Here is a 27,417-nt window from a genome sequence, read left to right as displayed (position 1 = left end):
GAAGTAATCTAATAATTTAAAATGCACTCAATATTATATAGTTTGAAAATCTGTGTCACAAACTCTATAATATACTTATATTAGCCAGAACACAGTGTAATGAGTTTACTGTCCTTATCCGAGTACCAGCATATCTACGCAGTTTTGGGTCTGGGTATTCTTAGCATAGTAAATTGTGCAGCTGGAAAGCTTTAATGCTCAGTAACGGTGCTAGTATGATCTAGATGTTCAAAGAGAGTAACATTTAAAATGAGCCACCTCCACGATTTGTAGCTGGCTGATACTATGCTTACTAACATGATGCATAAGGCTTCCAGAAAGCAAAATCAGGCTGTTACCGTAGATGCGGCTCAGTGCTAAGGAATGGTCTTATAATTACCTGTTAACCTCGCTAATTCTCACTGGTCTCTTACCTTTCCCTGTGACAGTTTGCACCATTACATCTAGACAATGATAATGCTTTACAGACCAAAGGGCTAGCTCCTCCTTAACACTCTTCATCTGCAATATTCACAGGACATTTTCACATTCATATGCAAAATATATGGTTAACCTCAATTTATGGAGAAAATGCTAAAGCCAACAAAAAGAGCTTCATTCAATTTTTCTTCATTTTATGGAACAATACTGAGAGAAAAATATGAACTGAGGGTTCATATGGTTGAATGGAAGAAGGTTTCTTGGGAAATCAATTAGAAGACCAAAATAATTGCTTCTTAATGAAGCTTTCTGGAATAATTACCTGTCTGAAAGATAACTTACCACTGATGCCATTGGATTCCTGCTGTAGGTCACAGTACCAGAGTCGGTTTACTGGATCACATCCCTCCCTTATTGACAGTAAGACATAGCGACCATCGTCAGACAACTAGGAAGGAAATAAAAACATTGCAAGGGGCTGATGAGAAAATATCTTTTGTGAAAGCACTGTTAAGTAAAAAATAAAGGTTAACCTCAAATGTCATATGGTTACCCCAAATTTATGACTGGCAAAGAAAGTTAGAAAAAACAGATGAACATCAATTTTATTTTACTTTTACATCACAGTTTAAAAAAACATAGTGAAATATTTAAATGGAAAATATCAATAGATATAACTGAATGTCGTGACTCAATGTGATTTTTATTTAAATTTATAGTCTCGGCTTTAACTGAGAATACATGCAATCTGTCATTTTGAGTATCAACATCCCTGACTTTGAAATTTCATCATGGGTCACATATTTTTAAATTGTTGTAAATGAGTAGGAATTAGCAAAATGGGAACGATGCAAGGAAGTTCATCTGTGGTGCACACTGGTGACATGATGCAGTTTCTACTGAACTCTTTGTGTATCTTTAGTCACCTCTACAACACGACGTCAAAGACCAAAAGCCTGTGCTTCTGTAGATTTCCTTGGTAGTATTAAATAGGAGAATCTCAGGTAGCAAAAAGAATCTTGGTAAACTAATATAACAAACAATATATTATGATTTTGAGTTGTTGAAATTGATGTAAGTGGTATCAAACTCTACATATATGCAAACACATATCCTTTTGCAATTATTTTTTTTCATTCAACGTAATTTAAAAAATTAATCCATGTCAATATATGTATATTTAATTCATTTTTTTAACTGCTATGCAGTATTCCGATCTAGAAATATATCAATTGATACATTTTCCCATGAATAGATGTTTTGTTTTTATTTTCTTCCTATTACAAGCAACACTTCACAGAAATTCTGAACGTTTATTTGTAGCCTTATCTGTGTTTCCGAGTATATAAATAGAAGTAAAATTGCTCAGTGGTAGAATATGCACACATTCAACCTTATTAGGTGTTGCCAAATTATTTTCCAAAAGGGTCGTACGGACTTACGTCTTATGTGTCACAATGAAAAACAGTTCCTGTTTTTCCACATCCTACTGTGATGGCTAACTCTACATATCAACTTGGCTAGATCACAGTACCCAGATATTTGGTCAAACATTATTCTGGATGTTTCTGTGAAGGGGTTTTTGGATGAGATTGACATTTAAATTGGTGGACTCAAGGTGATTACCCTCCGCAATTGAGTGTGCCTCATCCAACCAGTCTAAAGTCTTAATAGAAAAACAGCAACCTTCCCAAGCAAGAAGTAATTCTGCCAGCAGACCACCTTTTGACTCAAACCAAAACTGGATTTCCAGCCTGCCAACCTACCTTAAGATTTTGGACTTGTCAAGCCTTCATGATCACATTAGCCAACTCTTTAAAAATAAATCTTTTTCTCTATATACACATACAAATAACCTGTTGGTTCTGTTTCTCTTGAGAAGCCTAACACACTTACCAACAACTGTTACTCTTTCATATGTTCATTCCATAAGTATTTGCTAAGCAGCCATTATGTGGAAGACATTTAAAGGCATATTAATGAACAAGTCAGGAAAAAAATGTTATTTATTTATTTTTTAACATATAATGTATTATTTGTTTCAGAGGTACAGGTGAGTGAAAAATGTTATGCTCTAGTAGAGGAGATAAATATGCAATTATGTAGCATATTATAAAATGATGAATGCCATGGAGAACATGAACAGGTATAGGTAAGGGAGGCAGGATGTGGGGGGGAGGAACTGTACTTTTAAATATGGTAGTCAAGAAAAAATGTCTTTCCATTGTCTCCTGCCTTGCACTGTTTCAGGTGAGAAGTCATTTGCTACCGTTTTCTCACTATACGTAATGTGTGTTTTCTTCTCTGGCTGCTTTTAAGATTTTTGTATTATCATCATAGGTTTTATGCGAAGTAATTAATAAGGGGCTTTGCTGTAGTAGCCTGCTTGTGATTTGTTGAGCATTTTGGAACTGTGGGTTTGTCTACTTCATCAAATTCCTAACACTTTTGGCCTTTTTTCCCTCCTATATATTTTTGTATCCTCTCACCCCTACTGTAGGACTTCAAATACACAATGTTCGATCACTTAGCATCGTCCCACAGGTCAGTGAGGCTGTGTTCATTTTTGTTTCCGTTTTTTTTTTTCTCTTCTCTTTTTGGTTTATTTTCAATTGTCCTGTTTTCAAATTCACTGATATTTTTGTAGTATCTAAATTGCTATTAAGCCCATGCAGAGACTTTTTCATTTCGGATGGCTTATTTTCACACCTAGAAGAATGTCTGGTTCATTTTTATATTATTTCTTTGTTCATTATATTAACATTTTCTCAAATCCTTTAAATATTATTTTATAATAGCTTTTAAAAAGTCCCTGTCTGGTAGTTCTACTACCTGTCATTTCTGAGTCTGTTTCATTGGCTACTATTTCTCCTGGTTAAAAGTCACATTTTTCTGCTTCTTTACACATTTAGCAACTTTTAAAAATTGGATTCTACACATTTTGAATGTTGTCTGGATTTTTTTTTTACTTGTTTGCTTTTGTCTTCCTTTAAAAAGTTTTGAGGCAGTTAATTTGTTAGTGGATCAGCTTGATCCATTGGAGGCTTGTTCTCAAGTTTGATCCATTGGAGGTTTGTTTGTTGTCAAGCTTGTTCCAGCCCCACTGGAAAGGTGTGGCCTTTCTGGGGTTGCTGGTGAATACCCTGGGTGTTCACAAGGTCTTTCCATTTTGGTCAGAAAGTGGCAGTCTCCCAGACTTGTTAAACCTCTGGTAGTTGTCGGCTTATAGTTCCCTGGTAGTTGCTAGCCTGAATCATGGAGTCTCATCCTATGCACGTACTACTTAATGGTCAGCAAAGTCACAAAGGGAGACCAAGGCAGAATTCCGGGACTCTTAGTGGTAGTTCCCTCCTTCTGATACTCTGCCTGCAAATTCCAGTGGCTTCAGTCTTCCTGAATTCTTTGGATACTAAGTTCGGGGAGACTGCAATACTCTGTGGGCTCCTCTCTCCTTGTGCCAAACTCCAGAAAATATCTCCAGAAAGGCAGAAAGATGGGGCAATCACAGGACTTGCTTCTCTTATAGATGATGGTCCAGCAATGCCTGCTGACCATATCTGCAAATGACTGCTTTATTTTGTGTACTTTTCTCGCTGTTTATGGCAGGTGGGCTGCTCTAGGACCAGTGACACTGCCAAGGCCAGAGGCAAATACCTGTCATTATGTTTTTATTTTTTTAAACTCATTTTTAATTGGATAATTACACTTTTAAGAGTATATTATTGTGCATGCTTGAAATACACAGATATAAGAATTAAGAATGTAATTAATATGGAATTAATTTAAAAGATGATACCCATGATTCATAAAGAATATAACAATGACATATTTCCTTCCATGTCATTATACAGTAAGGCATTTTTACTGTTTTCTGTTTTCTATTCCAATAAAACTTCTGTGAACTACCTGCAGCCTTTGGAGCATGCTTTTCTCTTATGCAGAGGTGAAACTGTCAAACATTCACTCTGACTTGCTGCGCTGCTCTCATCAAGCCCACATATACTGATTCCTTCTATCAGTGCAATGTGATGATACCGAGCTAAATGTCATCTAGACAAGAGTGCCTGAGCATGGAATACTTCAGATTTTACTTCCTAGCAGCAGCAAGTGCTTAGACTTGTAGGAATTAGATTCCAGCTCTCCGAAAATGTCCATTCACTTTCTATCTACAGGTTCATTTTGGTAGACCAGCTGTTTCAGTCAAGTTCTTTTGCATTTATAAATTAATCATAATGACTATGCATGTCTAAAGTGCCCAGCATTGTTAAACACTTGGCAGCACACGGGATGTTGTAAGTTGAACATCTCTTTCTCAGAAAAAAACTGTTCTAAAGCACAGAGATAATCTGTACTTGAGAAACAGAAGGAGAATTCCAAGTAAATTATAGTTTTATCAAAGATTCTAGAAAGTCCTGTTTAATTTGGCCACTCTTTCCTGGTGACGTTTTTTCTGAGTTCAGAAGCAGTTTCCCTTAACAAACATGAACCATATTTCGCTGTATGGGTTTTTGCCACAAACTACACATAATGTCTAATGCTGCAGGTGCATTCTCTCTCTTCCATCTTTTGCTAGGCTCCTTAGAGTCTTTTCAAAGATCGTCAAACTTCTGATTTCCATTAATTCTTTTCTCCATTCTCATCCTCACTATATTTCCAACTTACCTGTCATAATGTTAAGTGGGTCTCTTGCAAATAACACTAGACTTGACTGAGTTTAAAGACTCCAACCTAAGAATCTATATTCCATTTCCATTAACTGTTATTGCTGAGGTACTGGCTTCCATTTTCTTAATTTCAAGTATTCTATTCACCTGAGAGTTTCCCCTTCTTTCCTCTTGGTACTGCATTATAAACTTCTTTATGAACATTGTCCCTTCTTTGACTGCTTTGGGAGTTATATATATCCTATTTCTAGGCTTTCATATGTTTTCCTTAAGCTTTTCATATACATAGTTAATAAACTCATGTCTAGAATTTCAGTTCCACCTTATTTTTAATCGATCCTACATGAATATCATCAAGCAACCTTACAATCATAACTTCATCAAATGTAATGAAAAGCAGCTTTATTAATACTTCAGAGCTTTGTTCTCTTATCCTTTAAATGAAGATGGAATTTTTAGCTTAGTGTTTAAAGCCATGCTATATTGATAATAAATGATAGTTAATTCAGTTATAGTGATTCAGCCGACGGAAAAATAGGGCTGTAAAACTCACTGCAAGAACCACACCAAACCTTTGATGACAGTTGTCTCGAGCACGTCTAATGAGCTTTTCTCAGCATTTCTGGCTGGACTAAATATTGTAGCAGTTTATATTTAATCTAAGGCACGAAGTCCCAAGGTACACTGCTGGTCGGGATGCCAATTAAGTCTGTCTTTTTCACTGTAACTCTCTTCATCACAACCCAGTGAGGTTCACAGCCACCAAGCAGATTTGCTAAACTGGAAACAATTCTGAATTTTCAAGTGCTCAAAGTCTCAGATTTCAAAATCATTTATAAGTGTCATTGCTGTCCTAAAATACACAGGTTAGAAATACACCTTCTTCCACTAAAATTGTAACAATGTACATTTATTAACCACAGCTTCACATTCAGACTATAAAAATGAATTTTGGAAATCACTGGGAGGAGGAGAGAAAAATACTGTTGATGAGGAGGACACTTGCATCTCAACAGAAAAAAAGTGACTTTTCTAGGGCACCTGGGTGGCTCAGTTGGTTAAGCATTTGCCTTTGGCTCAGGTCATGATCCCAGGGTCCTAGGATCGAGTCCCACATCAGGCTCCTTGCTCAGTGGGGAGCCTGCTTCTCCCTCTCCCTCTGCTGCTGCCCCTGCTTGTGCTCTCTCTCTCTGACAAATAAATAAATAAAATCTTTTTTTTTTTAAGTGACTTTTCTAAATTCCAGATAAAAAGAAAACAGATAAACAGGTGAGCCAAGGGCCCCATCAGGTCTTCATGAAACACTATAAACTCCCGTTCACAAAATATTATTTTTTTCTTTAAACAATATGGTATCAACTAGAATAACTGTGTTCTCTGGAAGCAATTAATCTGATTCAAAAGCACTGACTTATTACAACAAGGCTGGAATACTAGTCTGACCAATTATAAAAGATGTAATTCTTGAATCTGTGCTTTTCACAGCTTTCTTCTACTTTATGTCTATATTTTTTAGACAAATTTTCCTTAAGTCAAAATGATCCTATTTCATGAAAATCTACCTTTTATGTAAATAAATATTAATTAACAAAAAAAATTCTAAGAATTACTGTAAATTGAATATTTACATTTGCAGATATGAAATCCAGTAACTGCATTCCAAACAATACCAACAGGGATGAAAGCTATCATTTTTTTTTTTAAGATTTTATTTATTTACTTGAGAGAGAAAGAGAGAGAGAGCATTGGGGAAGGAGGCAGAGAGAGAGGGAGAAGCAGACTCCCCCCCTGAGCAGGGAGCCCGATGTGGGGCTCGATCCCAGGACCCCAGGATCATGACCTGAGCCGAAGGCAGACGCTTAACTGACTGAGGCACCCAGGCGCCCCTTAAAGCTATCATTCTTTTTTTTTTTTTTTAAAGATTTTATTTATTTATTTGAGACACAGAGATACAGAGAGAGAGAGGGAGAGAGAGAGAATGAGCAGGGAGAGAGGCAGAGGGAGAAGGAGAAGCAGGCTCCCCGCTGAGCAGGGAGCCTGATGTGGGGCTCGATCCCAGGACGCTGGGATCATGACCTGAGCCGAAGGCAGACGCTTAACTATCTGAGCCACCCAGGCGCCCCTTAAAGCTATCATTCTTTATTTACTCATAAATAACCATTCTTTACCCATTTAGCCTTTCATTATCCGTAACAGGCAAACCTCAACAGAGAGCAACAAATGCAAAAGCTGCCCCAGCCCCAGCTCCCTTGCTTCTGGGGTGGGTGGGGCTGGACACGGCTACCGTCACCACAGTGGCTGGTTTTAACAGGACATGATTTAACATACGCCATCAAACACAGCCGGCCGCTATTCGGGGAGTCGGGGCGGAGGCCGTTTATTTAGCCAACATTTACTGAGAGCCGGCCACTGCTGAACCAGGTTCTAAAACACACAGATCAATAGCACAGGGCGTCGAAGAGCTCATGCTCAGATGGGAGAGAGAGATGGACACGCACGTGCACACAGATGAACATTATAGAACATGAATAGCGAGAAGTGCCGAGTATGAAGGGAGTGCAGAGAAGGGCGGCTAACAGGGAGGGGAGGTGGAGGAGGAGTGAGCTCTGAGAAGGCTTTGGGGGAGGGATGGTCCTTAAGTGATTTTAAAAGAGATGCAGAATTCCTCTCAGAATGGTTGCTTGAATTTTGCCTTCTTACAACTGCTACGGGGGTGTAGCTATCTGGTTCCCAGAACTACGCTGACACACCCGCGAGCTACCTATATTCACTCTCAAGCGTACAGCCTGCCACTGGACGGCAGCATACGCGGTGGCCGCTGTGGTCTGCCGGGTGCCAGGAGCGGGCAGTGCTCGGCTGAGAACCGCCAGGCCTGTCCCCAGGTCGGAGAGAACCGCCTCTCCCAAGGTCACAAATCCTTTCAGGTTCTTCCCACATGTAATAACTGTTTAACTCAAGGGTATAAAGCCCCCAGTCAGGAAAATGCTGAAGGCCAACCCAGCCTGAGAGCTCGCTGTGGGACTGGCTGAGGTCTTTGTAATGACCGCATGACAGTTCAACTCCTTCCTCTCTGCCCTCGCTCCCTGCACAGGTCCTGAAAGCACTCCCGTTCAACTTCCGGGCCCGTTTTCCAAGGACCCTGGCCTGTGACAGCATGCAAAGCATCACAATACCCTGTGCACACACAGTGTGTAACCTGGCACAGCCCACGACTACTATGCTTCCACGCAGTCTCCGGGGCAGGCCCAACAAACAATGCGCTTCTCCTAGTTCATCCTCTAGAAATGAAACAAGAGTCAGCAGATAACAACCTGACTGCGGATAAGGTGCTTACGGAAGAATGTGCCTCAGCACTATGAATCGGTGAGGCTGAGAACTCCCAACCTCCCTCATCTTTAGCCACTGAGAAGCCCTGATTGAGGAAAACTCCCCCAAAAGGAGGCCAGAGGAGTGTGGAAAGAAGTGCTACCATCTAGCCTTTGTGGTTTCTCAGCTTGGCATATTTTGTGGTACTGGAGAAAATCTTCGTTAAGTGTTGGCTTCCATTTTTGAAGAGGGGATCCAGGAATTGGCTGCCATACTCACTGACACTTACCAAAAGGGCATAAGGTATGGGGTTATCAGACTTTATACTTTCATTAAAGAAGCCACATTAATTCACTAAGAAATTTCAGTTGTGTATATTGTGGTATTACGCTACACTGAGGTGATGATATAAGGAAACCCTGACAGACCTCAAACTGTAAAATGGAGTATGTATTTTGTACTTTATTCTGTTAGGTTCACATATGCTGCTCCAACAAACACAAAATTCACATGATTCAGCACATCCAGGATATAACCTCTACAAACCCAGGAGCCATAACACCACAGAATTTAAAAAGATAAGCAGCAACCGGAAAACACCTCAGGAGAATCTAGTCCCAAATAATATGTTTTTATCAAATGTCTTCAGTCAATGCCTCACATAGGTGTGACAGTGATCCATTCAGACCAGAGTCTGGATCATAGCTGCTCCATATTTACAAGATGTTATCAGCTTTATCATCCATTTTTTTTTTTTAATGAATTTACAGAAATGAGCGTGAAATAGAATATGACAATACTAGCAGTTTTTCTGGAAAATGGGATCTTTGTAGTTTATTTTAAACAATAAACCTATGTTGTTATTACTATTACTAGTATTATAAAAATTCATATTATTTTAAATTCATTGAATTTGGCTATTCTCAGTCTCAATACTATACAATAAGAACAGGTGGGCTTTCTAAATGACCTGAATCAACTAACTTTTCTTTATGCATCTCATGTTAAGAGAAAATGAACAGAAGATCACTTAATGTTGTAAACTCCCAATCATTTATCTACAAAGGCGTTTTTTTCTTTTTTTAAAAGATTTTACTTATTTGAGAGAAAGAGAGAGAGCGAGAGAGAGTGGGGTGAAGGGCAGAGAGAGAAGAAGACTCCCCACTGAGCAGGGAGCCCGATGTGGGATTCTTCCCAGGACCCTGGGATCATGACCTGAGCCGAAGGTAGATGCTTAACCAACTGAGCCACCCAGGTGCCCCTCCAAAGGTGTTTTTCAAAACAACAAGGACACATAGCCAATATTTATGTGTGTGTGTGTGTGTGTGTGTGTGTGTGTGTATAATGATGTGGACTTTCATCAAACATATTATTTTTCTTTTTTTACAAAAAAGATTTGACTTATTTGACAGAGAGAGAGAGAAGCAGGCTCCTCGCTGAGCAGGGAGCCCAACACAGGGCTGGATCCCAGGACCCCAGGATCATGACCTGAGCCGAAGGCAGACACTTAACCGACTGAGCCACTCAGGCGCCCCAAACATATTATCATTTTCAAAGAACAGCTCATAAGCTATTTTATGTGAGAGCTACTGAGCCCCAGTCATGTGGTCTTGTGTTAATAACCAAATCTCCACAGACATGAAATTTCTTTGGTACATATACTAATTTCCACTTGGAATCCAACACGAAGTGAATAAAGTTTTTTTTTCATCATTTGAATCTACATGCACTTTTTCAAATTGAGGAAAGTATTCCTTTTACATATTATGACAAAAGAATTGTGTATATTAAAATAAGTATCCTAAAAAGCAGTGAGACTTAAAATTATCTGGAACATTAACAAAAGGAATGAAAATGGGTTTTAATAGCTTTGGGAGTTAATCATGTTCCTCTCAGAGCAGGAAACTTTATCCATTTTATTTCATGGTCTCTTTTGGATTCCTTTCATAATAGTAGTGAATCACAACATCATCTCTTTAAGTATGTTTCCAAAACTTAATCTGGGAAAACTTTTAAAGGTCAAACTAATCACCTACAATGATGGCTTCTCACTAACGGGACTCATTATGGAGTTGTATAACAATAGGAGTAGCGTAGTACACACGGACAGGGGTAGTCATAGGTTCATGTGATGTGTGTTAGCATAAACATCTCCCAACAGGTCGTCATTCAACAGAGCACGCAGCTTTCCCAATACAGTGTGGTCCTAGAGCAGTGGGCAAAAACCAAAATCGACCCAAATCCTATATGATGTGTTCCTTCCTCAGTATGCCAGAAGATTTTAGGGGGGGGAAGAAACCCGCGTTCAAAGTGAAACGAGTAACATAGATCTTCACATGATAGAGCCGCTACTGTTGTTTAAGAATCTACTGTTTGTTTTCTTTTCTCCCTTACTGACCAAGAGGGGTCAGGTGAGAAGCGACTGATCAGCAACTCCAACCCTACTGCTACCAAAACCAACTCTCTCCTGTCAGGAGCTGTTCCACGTATACAGAGCGGCACTGCTTTCTACCTTTACTCAAATTCCAGTCTGTTGTGTGGCTTCCTGACTTTTCTTCCCCACCATGTGCTGGGATTTTCCCACCCGCTACTAATCAGCATGATGGATATTATCACGCCTTGCGGTGCTGATGAGAGAGAGGACCCGGGTGATGAGCCACGGACATGCACAGCCAGGTTGGGAATCCACCCCGGGACCGACAGAAAGACAAGCACTCAGCCGCTCTGGGAGTTGGGAGGAAAGTACAGGCTCTCCGGCACAGCACAAGGAAATGAAGACTCACCGATATAACACGCTGGCAGCCGCCAACTCAGGTCAGGAGGACAAAGTGTCTTTAAAATGACAAATGGAACATGATGGAAATTGTGTCATGAGCCCCAAGCCCCTTGGCAATATTGTAAAGTGTTTATAAATAGAAGAGTTGACCACAACAAGAACATCTTCCAAAGGGCCAGAGCATGCTGGTCTGTGCTCCCGAGGATCGCCTGGCCCTAGCACCGGGGTGCACCAAGCCAATGGCTTCCTGGGCCCCCGGGGAATAGATGCATGAAGTATGCTGACCAGGAAGAGGGCTGCTGAACAATGACTGCTCCCAGCCAGCGCTTTCCAGTGAGTGAGGGGCAGGTGAGGCAGAATTCCCTGAGGGACACCCAGACACCTAGACCATCTATGCTTCGTGAGGCAAAGCTGGGTGCACACCAGGCCTCGAGGGTCTTCACGTGCACGCACCTCAGCAGGGGGAGGGGAGGGGAAGGAAACTAACGCTCACTGTGTGCCCACGGAGTCAAGCATCAGGCAGTGATTTTACATGTTAATATATACATATAATATATAAACGTCTACACAAATATACACATACTTGAACAACTAAGGATCACAAGTGAACATATAAAAATGACTATAGAGATACGTGATAAACATCAAGATTAGGATTACCTTTGTAAAAAAGAAGCCCCGTTTTCAAGACTTGGTTATGACAGAATTAGGTTCTCAATATAGAATTCAGCTAGACAGTCACAAAGAGGCTGGGCATTTTCCCCTTAGTCCTTTCTAAAGGTACTTGACACATTTTCAGAATCTTCATTCTAGAGCACCCTCTGCTGGGAAAAGTGCCTCAAAATACTTGATCTCCTTGTTTCCGCACCACCCCCCCACCAAATACTCTGGGAATTACTTTAAAATAAAGGGAATTTTTTTTTTTTGGATCTAGTAGAATCTTTTAAAACAATTTCTATTCCCCCACAATCCTGCCTTCCAGGTAAAGCCTTATAGTCTATGTTAAATAATTGACACCACTGTCCCTCTAAGCCCAATGCTAGACAGGTGTCATGTTACCCCAGGGGCATGAGGGAGCTGCAGGGACTGAGGGAAGAGGCCCCTGGCTGGCAGGTGAGGAGAGCAGTGGTGACCAGCACCCGCCCTTCCAGGATGGAGCAACCCATGGAGGTCGCTTCCCTCAGAACAAGAGACACCAGGAAGGTAGCCTCCCTCCAGTCATCTTGAAAGGTCCCGGCAGAAAAAGGATGAAAGAGGGGAGGGAATCCTGCTAGGAGCAGAAGCCTTGGAAGGCAACATAAATGTGAGCCAGAGTTTATTATCCACCGCAGAGAACAGCACACAGGTTCCCAGAATGGAGGGTATCTCACTACAAAAGGATGCCATGAGGGAGCCGGCACCAAGATACCGGTCATGACTGCAAGCAGATGGTGGCAACCAGACACCGACAAAAAGCTCTGGAGGAGCAAGAACCCCGTTCCCCTCCTCCAACTCCTCCTCCCTGCAAGGTCGCTGGAGAAACTAATCCACAATGAATAACCGAGGGGAGAGAATTGGAGATGCTGTCATTGCTCAGAATGGCCTCACCTGGAAAACGTCAATTCCAGTGTCCCAGTCTGATCATCCTCCAGAGTTTCCTCCTGCGCCTTCATATCCCCTCCCTCCTGTTCCCCAGCCCCGTCCCCAAGCAACCACTGATCTGTTTTATGCCATTACAGACTAGTCTGCATTTTCCAGAGCGTTCTATAAATGGAATCAAACACTCTGTACTCCTGTGTACTCCTTTCTTCTGGCTTTCACTGAGCAGAATTATTTTGAGATTCATCCCTGTTGTTGAATATATCAACAGTTTGTTCCTTTTTACTGCTGAGTAGTACTATTCTATTGTAGAGATGTACCACAATTCATTCATTCATTCATGCACTTGATAATGGGTATTTGGGCTGTGCTAGTTTGAGGCTATCTTGAATAAAGTCTTTGTATGGAAAAAAATAAATAAGTAAACCACCAACCAGGGGGTTGAGTAGTCCCTATTCCCCTGCCAGTCCCCCATGTGCTCACCAAACAGGAGCTGGGCAGAGGGAAGAAGCATGTAAATTGGAGAGACTAATATTTTGCTTTGGACTGCAGTGGATCCTTCGTAACAGTTCTAATACTCCAAAATGTCCTGAAAGCTATGGGTTCTGCTAGATGGAAGTCAGTCATCCTGGGGCAGATGGTGTCACGGGCAATGATGGAAACGCTAAAGCTGCTTCCTGGTTGTATGTGATGGACTGCTCAAGGCAAGAAGACCTGTCCATGCAGGAAGGCAGAGGAGGCATCTATGAAGGAAAAGGAGTCATAAGGAGACAGTGTCTAGGATTCAAAGGGAAGTCCTCAGTGAACCTGGACTGCAGCAGCCCAAAGGGAGGAGTATGGCAGCTCGCCGGAGAAATCCACACATGTCCACAAGCTCAGCTGGCTGCCCACCCCAAAGACCCCTCTAACCACACCCACAAAGCCCAAGCTGCTCTCACATCCAGCAGCTACCTCCTCACCCAGGAAGCCTGTGTCAGGGTCGGTGAGATGTTGTGCTGAAGCCTCTGTCCATAGACTTTCAGAGCTGAAAAAGCCCCAGGGGAAATGAAGGAAAGAGATCTGGAGACAAGGGAAGTGTCCAAGGCTGCACCGACAGGACGAGGATAAAATGTCCGAATTTCTGTGATAGTACACTATCACTGTAACACTAGTTCTCTATTCAGTCACTGTTAAAGTGTTAAAGGTATTAACAAAATACTGGGTTCAAAATGATGATCCCCAAAGCAACTACTTGAAAAATACCACGCATCAAGAGCGTGGTCATAAAGCAACCAACCCGGGCACCTGGTGGGTGTCTGTCACCCGTTGTAACAAGACCATCCAAGTAGCTGGAATACAGCTTCAAGGAAGACTACACCCAGTGTGTGCTTACCAAGACTGCTGGTTTTCGCAGACTTCCTCTGCATCATTCACTATTAGGCTCTGATCCAATACAAAGTTCCTTAGGACCCACCATCTATGTCCCTTTAGTTTTTTAACAACTTTACTACTTCTGTGCAGTACAGATGCATCCCTTCCATTACTGCCATCCTTTCGACAGTCTTTGCTGCCGTTACTGCAAGACTTCTTTCCTTTAGACCAGAGAGGCTGAGTGCACGTGGTTAGGAAGACACAGGCTGGGGGGTCTAACACACTCAGCAGGCAGTTCCAGCCATGGGCTTGCAAGTTAATCTCTCTGGCAGGCATTTCACTTCGTCCATGCAATGGAATGATCACCTCCTTTTCGAGGCTTTGGTAAAGATTATATTAGATAATTTACATAAAGTGAACATCTTTTTAATGAATGGTAGAAGGGTCACATCAACTACTTAAATCTGCTTTTCTTCTCACTTTCCTAGTAGAATTGAATGCACATATGTTAAATACATATATATCTCCACTATATTTTTATTTTTTATTTATTTTTTTTGAGAGAGCATGAGCAAGCAAGTAGGGGTGGAGGAGGAGAGGGAGAGTGAGAATCTCAAGCAGACTCCACACCCAGCAAGGAGCCCAACACGGGGCTCGATCTCACGACCCTGAGATCATGACCCAAGCCAAAATCAAGAATCGGATACTTAACTGACTGAGCCACCCAGGCGCCCTTCACTGTATTTTAAAAAACTGGGTGCTCACAATAATGCTATGGAAACACACCAAGTGTCCATCAACAGATGAAGGAATAAAATGTGGTGTATACCCACAATGGAATATTATTCAACTATAAAAAGGAAGGAGATTCTGACACATGCTACAACATGGATGAACCTAAGGACTTCACGCTAAGTCAAACAGCCAGTCACAAAAGGACAAATACTGTATGATGACATTTATATGAGACACCTAGAATAGTGCAACACAGAGAGACAGAAAGGAGAGGGATGGTTGCCAGGGAACGGGGGGAGCAGGGGAGATGGGGAGTTACTGCTTAATGGGGACAGTTTCAGTTTTGCAAGATGAAAAAAGTTTTGGAGATGTATGGTGGTGATAGTTGCACAATAATGTCAGTGTATTTAATGCCACTTAACTCTATACTTAAAAATGATTAAACCAGTAAATTTTGTTATTATATTTTACCACAATTTAAAAGTAAAGAAAACAAACCAACCAACCAAAAACCTAACTGCTTCAACCAAACACTAAGAGAGATCCAAGCAACTTGAGCTGCTCGCATGTTCTACTATAAAGCTTGTTTCCTTTTAGACCAATGTGCTAAATTATATAAATATTCTGGCATTTATTTTCAGTATCCATGTTACTATATCAACCAAATACACTTACCTTGATTAAAATGGGTCTGCTGTAATGAAATTATTAGCTTTGAAGTATAAAAACTTCTCTAGGAATGTCTTTGATTTTATGAAGAATCCCGGGGGGAATAAAATTGATTATTAAAATACATTATTTTAGGTTTTCCCCATCAATACCTTCCCTCCAAAAAGATAAAGAGAAACACATGATCTGACATTAAAACATTGTTTGTAGCATATTCATCTTCCTTAATGTTTCACTCAGATGACAATAAAAATGTGTATTATTTTATAAACCAACACCTATTATCCATAATAACCAGAAGACTTAGGTAGGAGGAGAAGCTGAACTAAGAAGGAAACAGTAGAAACAGTCTACAAATAGAGTCAGAAAGCCATTAAAAACAAACAGGTGAAAAAATGACAATAGTAACTACACAAGGAAAGCTCATGGGCGGGGGGGCACTTCAGTGAGAAGGAAAAAGCGTGAAAAAAGGATACAATTTCAGGTCATAAAAGTCCTATAAATTCACTTTTAATATGCTGCGTTAAAGTCTAGCAAGTTTTTTCTATTAAGGGCCAGAAAGTAAATATTTTCAGCTTTGTGGGCCATGGAGCCTTTTGCAGCGACTCAACCCTGATACGGCAGCCTGAAAGCAGCCCCAGACAATACGAAACAAACAGTGGCTGTGTTCTGATGAAGCTTTATTTATTAAAGCTGACAGCAGGCCAAATGTGGCCTGAAGGCAAGCATAGTTTGCCAACCCCTGGTCTAGGGAAACAAAATAAATAAATATAAGAACAATCTGGGATAAGGTGTATCAATGCACATCAACTAAAATACTATGGGTTACTATTCTATCCCCCAGTGAACCAGACCCAGGAGACCAAGTTCAAATATCAAATGTTCCTTTTTTACCAAAGTTCTAAGTAAGTAGCTCCATGAGCTAAAGACTTTCTAGTGGATTTCTCATTCCCACTAAAAAATGGGCCAACAGCCCACCTATCTCAAAACATTCAGAATGCTTTTGTTTAAAAAATATTTCTTAGTACCCAGAAATGAACTAACAAGAGTTGAATTTTTACTCCAAGTACCTCTAAGTCTTTTCACAGTTGATTCTCAAGATACAGAATAAAATCTGGGCCAGTAACTTCAAAGACTTCAAATACAGTTTTGTTATGGTCAAGACTCCCAAGGAATACCTGATCTTCTATCAGATGGGAAAATGTATGAAAATACACATTTTAATGTCAAAACAAGTGAACAATATGCACAAAGAGAAAAGCTGTGTTAAAAAAAAGGAAAACATATACTCTCTCTCCCCCCACATTCTCACTTACACAAAGAAAATTTTTTGGAAGGATACTTTCCTCACCTCTGAGACATAAGATTCTGAATTTCAAAATGTTCATGATTTGCTTTATGTGATACTGTACTTTCACTTTTTTTTTTTAACCATAAGCATGTATTACTTTGTATTAAGGGTTTTATGTTGAAATTGCAGTTAAAAGGTTTATCATCACCTTCACTATTAAGAGTCAATTTGAATACCAATATTTTTAACATGAGAATATTCACTCACAGGACTTAGCACATCCATAAAGATCACACAACAAGAATATCCATATACACAGTCCATGTGACATTGAGTTCGTGGGGCAAGCTCACAGAAATACCATACCTCAGCTCCACCCATCCACTTAGGCTCATCAGGAAACTCAGCACACAAAATATCTTCTGACTGATCAGTTCCCAACACATGGTAACAGAGCTTTTGATGGAGATTGGTGGATGTCTCTGTACCTGAAGGAGTTAAAAATGTATATTGAAGTGCAGTTGGCAATTTTAAGAAAATCTATTCCACCCATATTGCACAATGCTAGAAGCGTTTAAAAAGTTAATTACCTGGTTGTAGGATACAAAGTTAATACGCAAAAGTTAACTGCTTTCCTGTATACCAGCAATGAATAAGTGGCATTTGAAATTAAAAATATAGTATCATTAAGGATGTAATATATAACATGGTGACCATAGTTAGTAATAGTTAATGATACTGTACTGCATATTTACAAGTTGCTAAGAGAGAAGATGCTAAAAGTTCTCATCACAAAAAACAAATTTGTAACTATGTATGGTGATGTGATGGGAGACTTGTGTGGTGACTGTTTCATAATATATATAAATATTGAATCATTAGGTTGTACACCTAAATCTAATATAATGTTCTATGTTGATTATAGCTCAATAAAAAAAATTTTTTTAGGGGCTCCTGGGTGGCTCAGTCGTTAAGCGTCTGCCTTCGGCTCAGGTCATGATCCCAGGGTCCTGGGATCGAGCCCCGCATCGGGCTCCCTGCTCAGCGGGAAGCCTGCTTCTCCCTCTCCCATTCCCCCTGCTTGTGTTCCTTCTCTCGCTTTGTCTCTCTCTGTCAAATAAATAAATAAAATCTTAAAAATAAATAAATAAATAAATAAATAAATAAAATTTTTTTAAAAAACCACAATACCATTTACATTAGTACCCCCAAAATCAAATGCTTAGGTACATTTCTAATAAAATATGTATAAGACTCTGGTAAGCGCTGTGAATTGTGCAAGACTGTTGAATCTCAGATCTGTACCTCTGAAACAAATAATGCAATATATGTTAAGAAAGAAAAAAAAAAGAAGAAGAATGTAGCAGGAGGGGAAGAATGAAGGGGGGGAAATCGGAGGGGTAGACGAACCATGAGAGACAATGGAGTCTGAAAAACAAACTGAGGGTTCTAGAGGGGAGGGGGGTGGGAGGATGGGTTAGCCTGGTGATGGGTATTGAGGAGGGCACGTTCTGCATGGAGCACTGGGTGTTATGCACAAACAATGAATCACGGAACACTATATCTAAAACTAATGATGTAATGTATGGGGATTAACATAACAATAAAAAATTAAAAAAAAATATGTATAAGACTTATATGAGAAAAACTACAAAACTGATGAAAGAAATCAAAAAAGAAATAAATGGAGAGATGCTCCATGTTTATGGATAAGAATACTCAATATTGTCATGTCATTTCTTCCCCACTTGATCTATAGATACAGTTTAATTCCAATAAAAATCCCAGCAAGTTATTTTGTGGATATTGATGAGTTGATCCTAAAGTTTATATGGAAAGAGAAAAAAACCCAGAATGGCCAACACAATATTGAAGGAAAAGAACAAAGTTGGAGGACTGACCCTACCTGACTTCAAGATCTACTGTAAGTAATCAAAACAGTGTGGTATTGGCAAAAGAACAGAGAGGTAAATCGATGGAGCAGAGCAGAGAGCCCAGAAAGGACCTCCGTAAATACAGTCAACTGGTCTTTGACAAAGGAGCTAAGGCAATCCAGAGGAGCAAAGACGGCCTTTTCAACAAACGGTGCTGGAACAACCAGACATCCACATGCAGAAAAATGAATCTAGACACAGACTGTACCTGTCAAAAAAATTAACTCAAAATGGACCACAAACCTAAATGTAAACGCAAAACTATAAAATTCCTAAAAGATAACATATGAGAAAATCAGGATGACCTTGGGTTTGGCAATGACTTTTTAGATACAATATCAAAGGTATGATCCATGAAAGAAAGAACTGATAAGCTGGACTTCATTAAAATAAAAAAATTCTGCTCTGTGGAAGACCCTGTCAAGAGAACAGGACACTTCAGACTGGGAGAAAATATCTGCAGAAGACATATCTGATAAAGGACTCTTACCCAAAAGTTACAAAGAACTCTTGAAACTCAAAAAAAAAGAAAACACCCTATTAAAAAATGGGCCAAAGACCTTAACAGAAACCTCACTAAAGCAGGGGCGCCTGGGCAGCTCAGTCGGTTAAGCGTCTGACTCTTGATTTCGGCTCAGGTCATGATCCCAGGGTGGTGAGATCAAGCCCTGCGGCAGGCTTCGCACGGCTGACTGTGGAGACTGCTTGGGATTCTCTCTCTCCCTCTGCCCCTCCCCTGTGCGTTTGTGCGCTTTCTCTCTCTAAAAAGAAAAAAAATGATATGCAGATGGCAAAGAAGCATATGAAAAGATGGTCCACATCATATGTCACCAAGGAAGTGCAAATTAAAACAATAATATACCAGTGTACTCCTATTAGAATGGACAAAGTCCAGGACAATAGCAACACCAAATGCTGGTGAGGATGTGGAGCAACAGGACCTCCTTTTCATTGCTGGCGGGAATGCAAACTAGTACAGTCACTTTGGAAGACAGTTTTGCAGTTTCTTACAGAACTAAACATATTCTTACAATACAATCCAGCAATCACTCTCCTTGGTATTTACCCAAAGTATTTGAAAATTTATGTCCACACAAAAACCTGCACACAGATGTTTACAGTGGCTTTATTCGTAACTGCCAAATCTTGGATGCTATCAAGATACCCTTCAATAGCTGAATGGATTTAAAAATAGGTGAAAGGATAAAGAAACTGTGCTATATCCAGACAAAGGAATCCTATCCAGCGCTAATAAGAAATGGATTATCAAGCCATGAAAAGACATGCATAGCACCGAGTGAAAGAAGCCAACCTAAAAAGGCTACATAGTGTATGATTCCAACTATATGACGTTTGGGAAAAGGCAAAGCTATGGAGACAGTAGGGAGATCAGTGGTTGGTTGTCAGAGGCTAGTGGACAGGGAGGATGAACAGGTGGAAAAGAGGATTCCGAGGGTGGTCAAACTCTGTATGACACTGTAATGGTGGATACATATCATTCTACGTTTGCCTAAACTCGTGGAATATACAACACTAAGAGCGAGCTCTAACGTAAGCTCTGCATTTTGGGTGATTATGATGTATCAATGGAGGTTCATCGATTGTACCTACTCTGATGAGGGATGTTGATAATGATGTTATCAATGGAGGTTCATCAATTGTACCTACTCCTGTGACGGATGTTAATAATAGGGGAGGCTCTGCATGTGTGGGGGCAGGGGCTGTATGGGAAATCTCTGTACTTTCTGTTCAATTTTGCTGTGAACCTAAAAATGCTCTAAAAGATAAACTCTCTCTCCCCCCACTTTTTTAATGTTAAGTATTGGCTGGGTATCACCCTGGAAGTAATTCACACATTTTTGTTGATTTTGGAAGATGTTATGAGATTGAACTATTCTTTTTTTTTCATTATAAAAAGGTACTAAGGTTTCAGGATGATGAAAAAGAAGTAAGATAACACCACAATATAAAAGAAAGCTTTACAGCACTTGGTGATTTTCCATGGGTTTTCCGGGAAGCACATGGGCACACAACCTGAGAGGCTGTTGAGGTCTTCTCGACAAGAGGGCAGCAAATTACAGCTGGAAATAGATGTTATCTTTCTGAAATCAATCATAGTAACTAATCTTTACTGTTTTTGCTACTGAAAGCTGAGCTTAAATAATAATTTTCATGTTTTTCACAAAATAATAATATTGTTCTCTAACAAGAAATGGCCAGGGAAATACTTTTTTGGTCTCCCAGAACTTGAAGTAGCCATTTTCTAACTCAGCACCACTCTTTTTTTTTTTTTTTTAAAGATTTTATTTATTTTTCAACAGAGACAGAGAGAGACAGCGAGACAGGGAACACAAGCAGGGGGAGTGGGAGAGGGAGAAGCAGGCTTCCCGCTGAGCAGGGATCCCAATGTGGGGCTCGATCCCAGGACCTTGGGATCATGACCTGAGCTGAAGGCAGACGCCCAATGACTGAGCCACCTGGGCGCTCACTCAGCACCACTCTTAACAGAGGCAGCTAATTCAGTGTACAGAGCCCAGAGGTCTTTCTTTAGCCAACATCCTTGAAAAGAAAGCCTACTCTTAAGTCAGCTCTTGTAGTTCACTGGTGAATTAAAAAAAAGGTACTGCACTAGTCTAATCAAAAGGCAGCAAAAGCTGAACATAGCCAAAAGAGATGAAAAGAATTATAGTCTTATTCCCAATTCAACTGGGGGAAATCAGAAAAGAAAGCTAGCATATGTAAAGACAAGAAAGGTACAGCAGATCACGATAAGGGGATAGCGTATGTAGCAGAAAGCACTGTATCAGCTGTGCTTCTTACCAGCCCCAGGCCTCCAACAAGTAACTGAGCCTCTGTACCTCAGCTCCAAACCTCCAACAAAGGGATTGTAAAACCCATCCGTAAAGACCAAGGCAACAGGAAAATGCTACAGGCCATTGTGGAAAGAAGACGATGACTGCTGACAGCTTGCAACAGCAAGATACAAGGTCCGTGGGCCTTTCTCTCTGGAAAGATGAGGGGTGAAGGGGGAAAGAGACTGCTTGAACACAATAGGACCTTTGTATAACCGAAAAGAAGAACAAAGGTGTGTCCTAGAAATTCACAACGAGAAAAGTGTCAAGATAAACCAACCAAGTAACCTGTAACTTCTAATTAGAGGAAGAGATGCCATCACCACAGTAGGAAAATTTTATAATCGCTCAACATCATTAAATAAATAGGTTTCATGGAAAAAAAAAAATCCATCTTCTCCATGACCCCTTGGGGGATATAACATATTTGTAAAGGACTGACTGCAATAATGGCCCAGTTTTTCCTGGTTCCTTCTATCTGCTCCTCCACCCCTTGGACAGGGGCTGGCCCCATGACTTGCTTCGGCCAACAACAGAATGCAGCACCACAACGCAGGGCTGGGCAGCAAGCACAGGCATCGAAAGGCTCGTGCCTTTCGACTCTCCCTCTTGGAATCCTGCTGAGCTGCCATGCAAACCAAGTGGGCTAGCCTGCTGGAGGATGAGAAACCAAAAGGATCAGAGTCAAAGCCCCTGACATGGGCTAGCCTGCTGGAGGATGAGAAACCAAAAGGATCAGAGTCAAAGCCCCTGACAAAGCCAAGCCAAGATCGGCCAACTGACCCACAGCTGAACACAGACACATGACAGAACTCAGCTAATCTAGAAGAACTGCCTGGCCAACCCACAGACTCCCAAGCAAAAGAAATATGGTTATTATTCTAAAACACTAAGTTTTGGGGCGATCTGTCATACAACAATGCTAACGGATACAGCGCCCTTTGAGGAAACCTGGTTCTATACCAAATAACTTCTACGTAGGGTTTAGCTTTTCAAGTCATGTGAAGTCACACTTCTAGTCCATGAAAAAGGTGCTTCAGCTGCCATCTTCACTTACCGTCACTTTTTCCATCCTGTTGGGGATAGGAGTTATAGAACATCCCTTTCCCGTCATGGGTCCATGCCATACAGCTGAACTTGACTCTCTCGAGCACATCTGGAAGCTCTCTGGCACCATCAACCTTCATGAACTTGATCGTCACCCAGTCTGAGCCACTGGCACTCAGACCATAGGCGAAATACTCCCCGTCTTCACTGAAGGCATAGCCTATGGGACACAGGAGAAATTCTCACACAGTGCACATGGGGACACGACCCCTAGCCTTGCCCGCTGCCCTCCGTGCTGCCTGACACGCTCTCTGCCATACGTGCAACGGCAGGATCAGGGAGCCTGTCGTGAGGACTTCTGGGGGCTGAGCCCAGGCCTCACGGGAGTTCACCTCATGAGCCCGGACAAGCATCCTCGCCTCGCCAGGTCTTGGGTTCTTCATCTGTAAAAAACGTACTAGATTATATGACCACTAAGATGCTTCCACTGTTTATATTCCTATAATTCAATGAGCAGTTCAGTTAAAAGCAGAGCTCATCTGAGATTTCAGCATATTTTATTTATACTCTAAAGAGGAGGGGAAAAAGAATAAGGAAACTGCTTTCCGAGTAATGACTGGATTATGACACATACCATGTAACAGAACTAAATGGAAGCCATTAAGTAATTTTTGGGATGGATTCCAAACTATTTGGAATCACTCTTTACAACCTCATTTTCTGAGCATTGCTGGCACTCAAGAATTAACGTCATCCACATCACCTGACCAGCACAAGCCCAGGTAAGCCCGAAGGTTGCAATGAAGGCTCACACAGAGCATATTCCAAAAGCAACCATGAAAAAGAAAGAAAAGCAACACCGTCTATGAACTGTTATGCGTGTCTAATTCTTTAAGTCCATGACAGAATGTTCTAATCACTGTGGAATGTGTGTTGAGAAATTTTCTATGTTTATATTGGCTCTTATAAATATAAAATATATATAGATAGCATCTGGTACCAGACACAGACACCAGAGATTTCCTCTTATAATGTCTGTTAAACTTCACCAGGGGTTGAAAATTATTCTCAGAAACCCAACTATTTTCAGAGGTTTCCTACTGTTTTACATGGAATTTGTTAGTGGTAATTAAGATTTCACAAGAACTACTTATTAATCCTTTATAATTGCTATGAAGTATTGAGGTTCATCTGTCTATAAATACAGAGAAGAATCTAGAAGGCAATGTGGAGAAAATACTTCTCATTCTACATAAATTATATATAATTAGAAAATTTTCAGGAAAAATTGAAATAAAAATGTTGATTTGAAATGTATAAAAAAAAATCATATACTATCAAAAGAATCTGTATATTTACCCGTACTGTAACTTCCCTATATCATTTTCAGAAAACTCGAAGACAGGCCAGGTCCCATGTCTGATTTTCCTTTTCAGCTATCAGGACCCGTACGTGGCAGGCATTCCGCTAAAAAGTTACTGAAATGAACTTTCAGAGACCCTCTTATAATGAAGTTCTTCTGGATGAGTTACAAAAACTTTAATATTAACAAAGGTTCATTGTTTAAATTAAACGATATCCACACAAGGTATATTACTGCACAGAACCAGTGTATTACATTCATTTACAACCACAAACTCAAATTCATGGAAGAGTATCCCTGGTTAGCTGGCTGACATCTTATTTTCAATACTGATTACTTTCAACACGAATTAGATAAAGGATCACTATTTACATACACAGCCCACTTGGGAAAAAGAGGGGAAGAACCACTAAATGACTGAGTGGCTTTATAAATGGGTCTTCACACAGGGCTGTGGGAATAGGGTCCTTGCATTCCCACCTAATCAATTACAGGACTAGAGTGTTCCAATCACTCAACTCCACAGGGCTGAGCCTTCCCCTGTGCTTTCTCTACAAAACCGAAGATGCTCCGGGGGAAATGCTGAGCCAACTTCACTAAAATCTAGGATCCTAACAAGAGATGATTCTCAGAGTATACAATTATTAAACCATAGAACCAGCGAATAGCCAAATCCTTAACTAGCTCTAATGGCACAAACCTAGGGTAATCTTCATGGCGTGTGGAGGAGGTAATCTCGGGTCGGAGTTATTTAGCAGATACATGGCAACTACAGGCCAAACTTACTGATTCGGATTTTAAACTTGCCGTCTTCAGGGAACAGGGTATCAAGTTGTCTAATTTCTACAAGACTGTGGTTTTCTACTTTCAATTCTAAAATGCAACTGAATTTTAAAACTCTGATCACTTCCTCGTCACCAAGGAAAGAGATCTTGTAAATGTTCTTTCCTCTTGTACATTCATAGCTGGAACATTCTTCATAGAGCTTAAATTACTTCTAGAAGAGAGAGGGCTCAGGGATGTTAGAAGCAATGATGATAATACTTAAATATCTCAGAAGCCCTAGAAGCTAATTTGGGTCCAGTGTGAATTATTCTCCAGTTCTGCTTCATGTTATCAGAACCTGAATTCTAGAGATATTCTAGAGATACTGTGCAAAAATGAGCTTTCCTGAACAGAGCATGTGCATCTGTTCTACAATATGGTCCATCCTATCTGGTATTTCAGAGGTGAAGGGACTGCATCAATGTCAGAGCCGAAAGTGAGGGCCCCGGGACTCCTGTGGGCTCAGCCGGGGAGCACTCACCTCGGAGCGCCACCGTGCCATCATCAGACAGTATGTTGGGGTCGAGGAACACTCTGGCTTCACCTTCTAAGGAATCCTGTACATATAATACTCGTTGATTCTGCAAACCCGTATTGTAAAAATAGAAATACCTAGGGGACAGAGATGGTCTTTATTTAGCCATGGAGTTTTCCATTTGTGGGGTACAATCAAAGCAAAAAGAAAAAGAAAAACAACAAATAAATGTTCATTTGCAAACAGGCCATGCCAGGGACATGGGGACTAGGGTGGAAGGTTCCACCACCTCCCTGTAATTAGAATTTGGTATCTGAATTGTTTTAAGTATTGGAATAATTTATTATAATCCTGCATATTAGCTAAATAGAGACAAAGACTGCTTCATTTGTTAGAACTAAAATGGATAATCAAATAAAGCAGTAACTTTTTCTTTTCAATGGAGAAGAAAGCAGATCTTCTAAAATGAAATGCTGGATCCTTCCCTAGATAGGCTGCTAGGCCAGAGTCAGCAAACCTGTTCTGTATTGGGCAAGACTGCAAATGTTTTAGGCTTTGTGGACCACAGAGTCTCTGTTGCTATTACTCAATTCTATAGTTGTACAAAAGCAGCTACGGCTGATACATAAATGAATGGGCAGGTGTGCCATTTCCATTTTATTTACAAAAACAAGCGGCAGGAAGGGTTAGGCATGTAGATTGTACTTTGCTGATTTGTGTGTGTGTGTGTGTGTGTGTGTGTGAGAGAGAGAGAGAGAGAGAGAGAGAGAGAAGGGGAGGGTCTAAGAAATTCTCAAGTAAATTTGTGATGGTGGTTCCAGAGACTTAAAAAAAGAATAAGAGAGTAAGTTTACCTTGGTGTGAAAGGGAGAGGAACAAGAGATGTGAATTAATAGGTGCTACCTCCTGGCCCACTTCCATTCTTGGATGAAAGAAATCCATATAATAAAAGCTTTTCTAGTAGGGTAAGCCAAAGAGAGTTTTAAAGGCAAACAAATCTCCACCGCTGTCTACAAATCATCCTAGCCCAATTATTAGCCATAAGACAACAATAATTTCCTATAATCTAGATTTGCTTTCCTAGGAAATATCTCTACTAAATTTCTTAATCATGATTTAAGAATATGGACAACAGACCAAAAAACATTATTCTCATACTCAAGCACAGAAATGAACTGATTTCATAATGGATTAATTTTATAAAATGATAAGTTATTTAGAATTTGTATTTTAAGATTTAAGAAAGCATTTGATTAGAAAAGTAAAAAGAAAATTAAATAAAAGCAACCTCACATACCGTTTTCCTTTCTTGAAGTGGCAACTATACTTGGGATAGTCATACAGTTCAGTCATTCTCTCTTTGTATAAACCTCTGATAGGACATTGCTCAAGGAATGGCACAGTAATCTTGTTCTGGGCCTCGACGAAAGCCTATAGGGAAAATTTAAATGGACAAAGCAAGTCAGATATAAAATTTTCCATGTGGAGTGTTATCCACTGATATGTATCCATGAAAGCATATTTTTCACTCAATAAACACTAACTAGTCCTTACATGGCACTAACTATGTACTATTAACTCATCTAGACCTCACAATAATCTTACGGATAATCAAAGGTTCTTTGATTTGCCCAATGTCACAGATGGGAAAACTGAGTCTCAGAGTAGATGAAAAGCTGCCCAACATCATACAGCTAGGAAGTCGCAGGGTTGGCTCTTGAATTGATCCTCTTAACAAACACACTCTACTGTGCTAAGATCTCGCAGTCAGTGAACTACCTTCACATTGTGCCAAGGTTTCACTCTTCTTAGTCAGCAGCCTGTAATCCCCAATCCGTCAGAGTTAAAGAAATAAATACCTAGGTGCTATTTTACCACTTTTGTTTTTGACATACCATCTTTCTAAGACCCACTACTTTGTCAACTTTAGAGAACCTTGCTAAAATTTGAAACTAAAGAATATTTTTAAAAAATTGGAGAATGGCGGGGGGTGGGGGCGGGCAGCGCCTGGGTGGCTCAGTCAGATAAGCGTCTGCCTTCGGCTAAGGTTGTGATCCCAGAGTCTTGGGATCAAGTCCCGTGTCGGGCTGCCTGCTCAGCGGGAAGCCTGCTGATCCCTCTCCCTCTGTCTG

The 27,417-nt window shown here is 40.5% G+C and overlaps 1 protein-coding gene across 2 annotated transcripts in view; it reads right to left on the bottom strand.

Moving 5' to 3' along the window:
* Positions 1–27,417, bottom strand: part of PREP (prolyl endopeptidase) — a 115,757-nt gene that overhangs the window by 65,758 nt on the left and 22,582 nt on the right. For both annotated transcript variants that reach the window (XM_032408154.1, XM_032408155.1), the window contains exons 3-7: positions 26,583–26,716; positions 25,292–25,422; positions 22,633–22,842; positions 17,156–17,277; positions 763–868 (exon numbers count right to left, since the gene is read on the bottom strand). In XM_032408154.1, coding sequence (XP_032264045.1) covers positions 763–868; positions 17,156–17,277; positions 22,633–22,842; positions 25,292–25,422; positions 26,583–26,716 — 703 coding nt within the window. The remainder of the gene's footprint in view (positions 1–762; positions 869–17,155; positions 17,278–22,632; positions 22,843–25,291; positions 25,423–26,582; positions 26,717–27,417) is intronic.

The sequence above is a fragment of the Phoca vitulina genome, unplaced genomic scaffold (assembly GCF_004348235.1).
Source record: "Phoca vitulina isolate PV1807 unplaced genomic scaffold, GSC_HSeal_1.0 scaffold9, whole genome shotgun sequence".
NCBI classification, from domain to species: Eukaryota; Metazoa; Chordata; class Mammalia; order Carnivora; family Phocidae; genus Phoca; species Phoca vitulina.
Note: the sequence above shows the minus strand (reverse complement) of the source record. Positions and strands in the feature narration are given on the sequence as shown.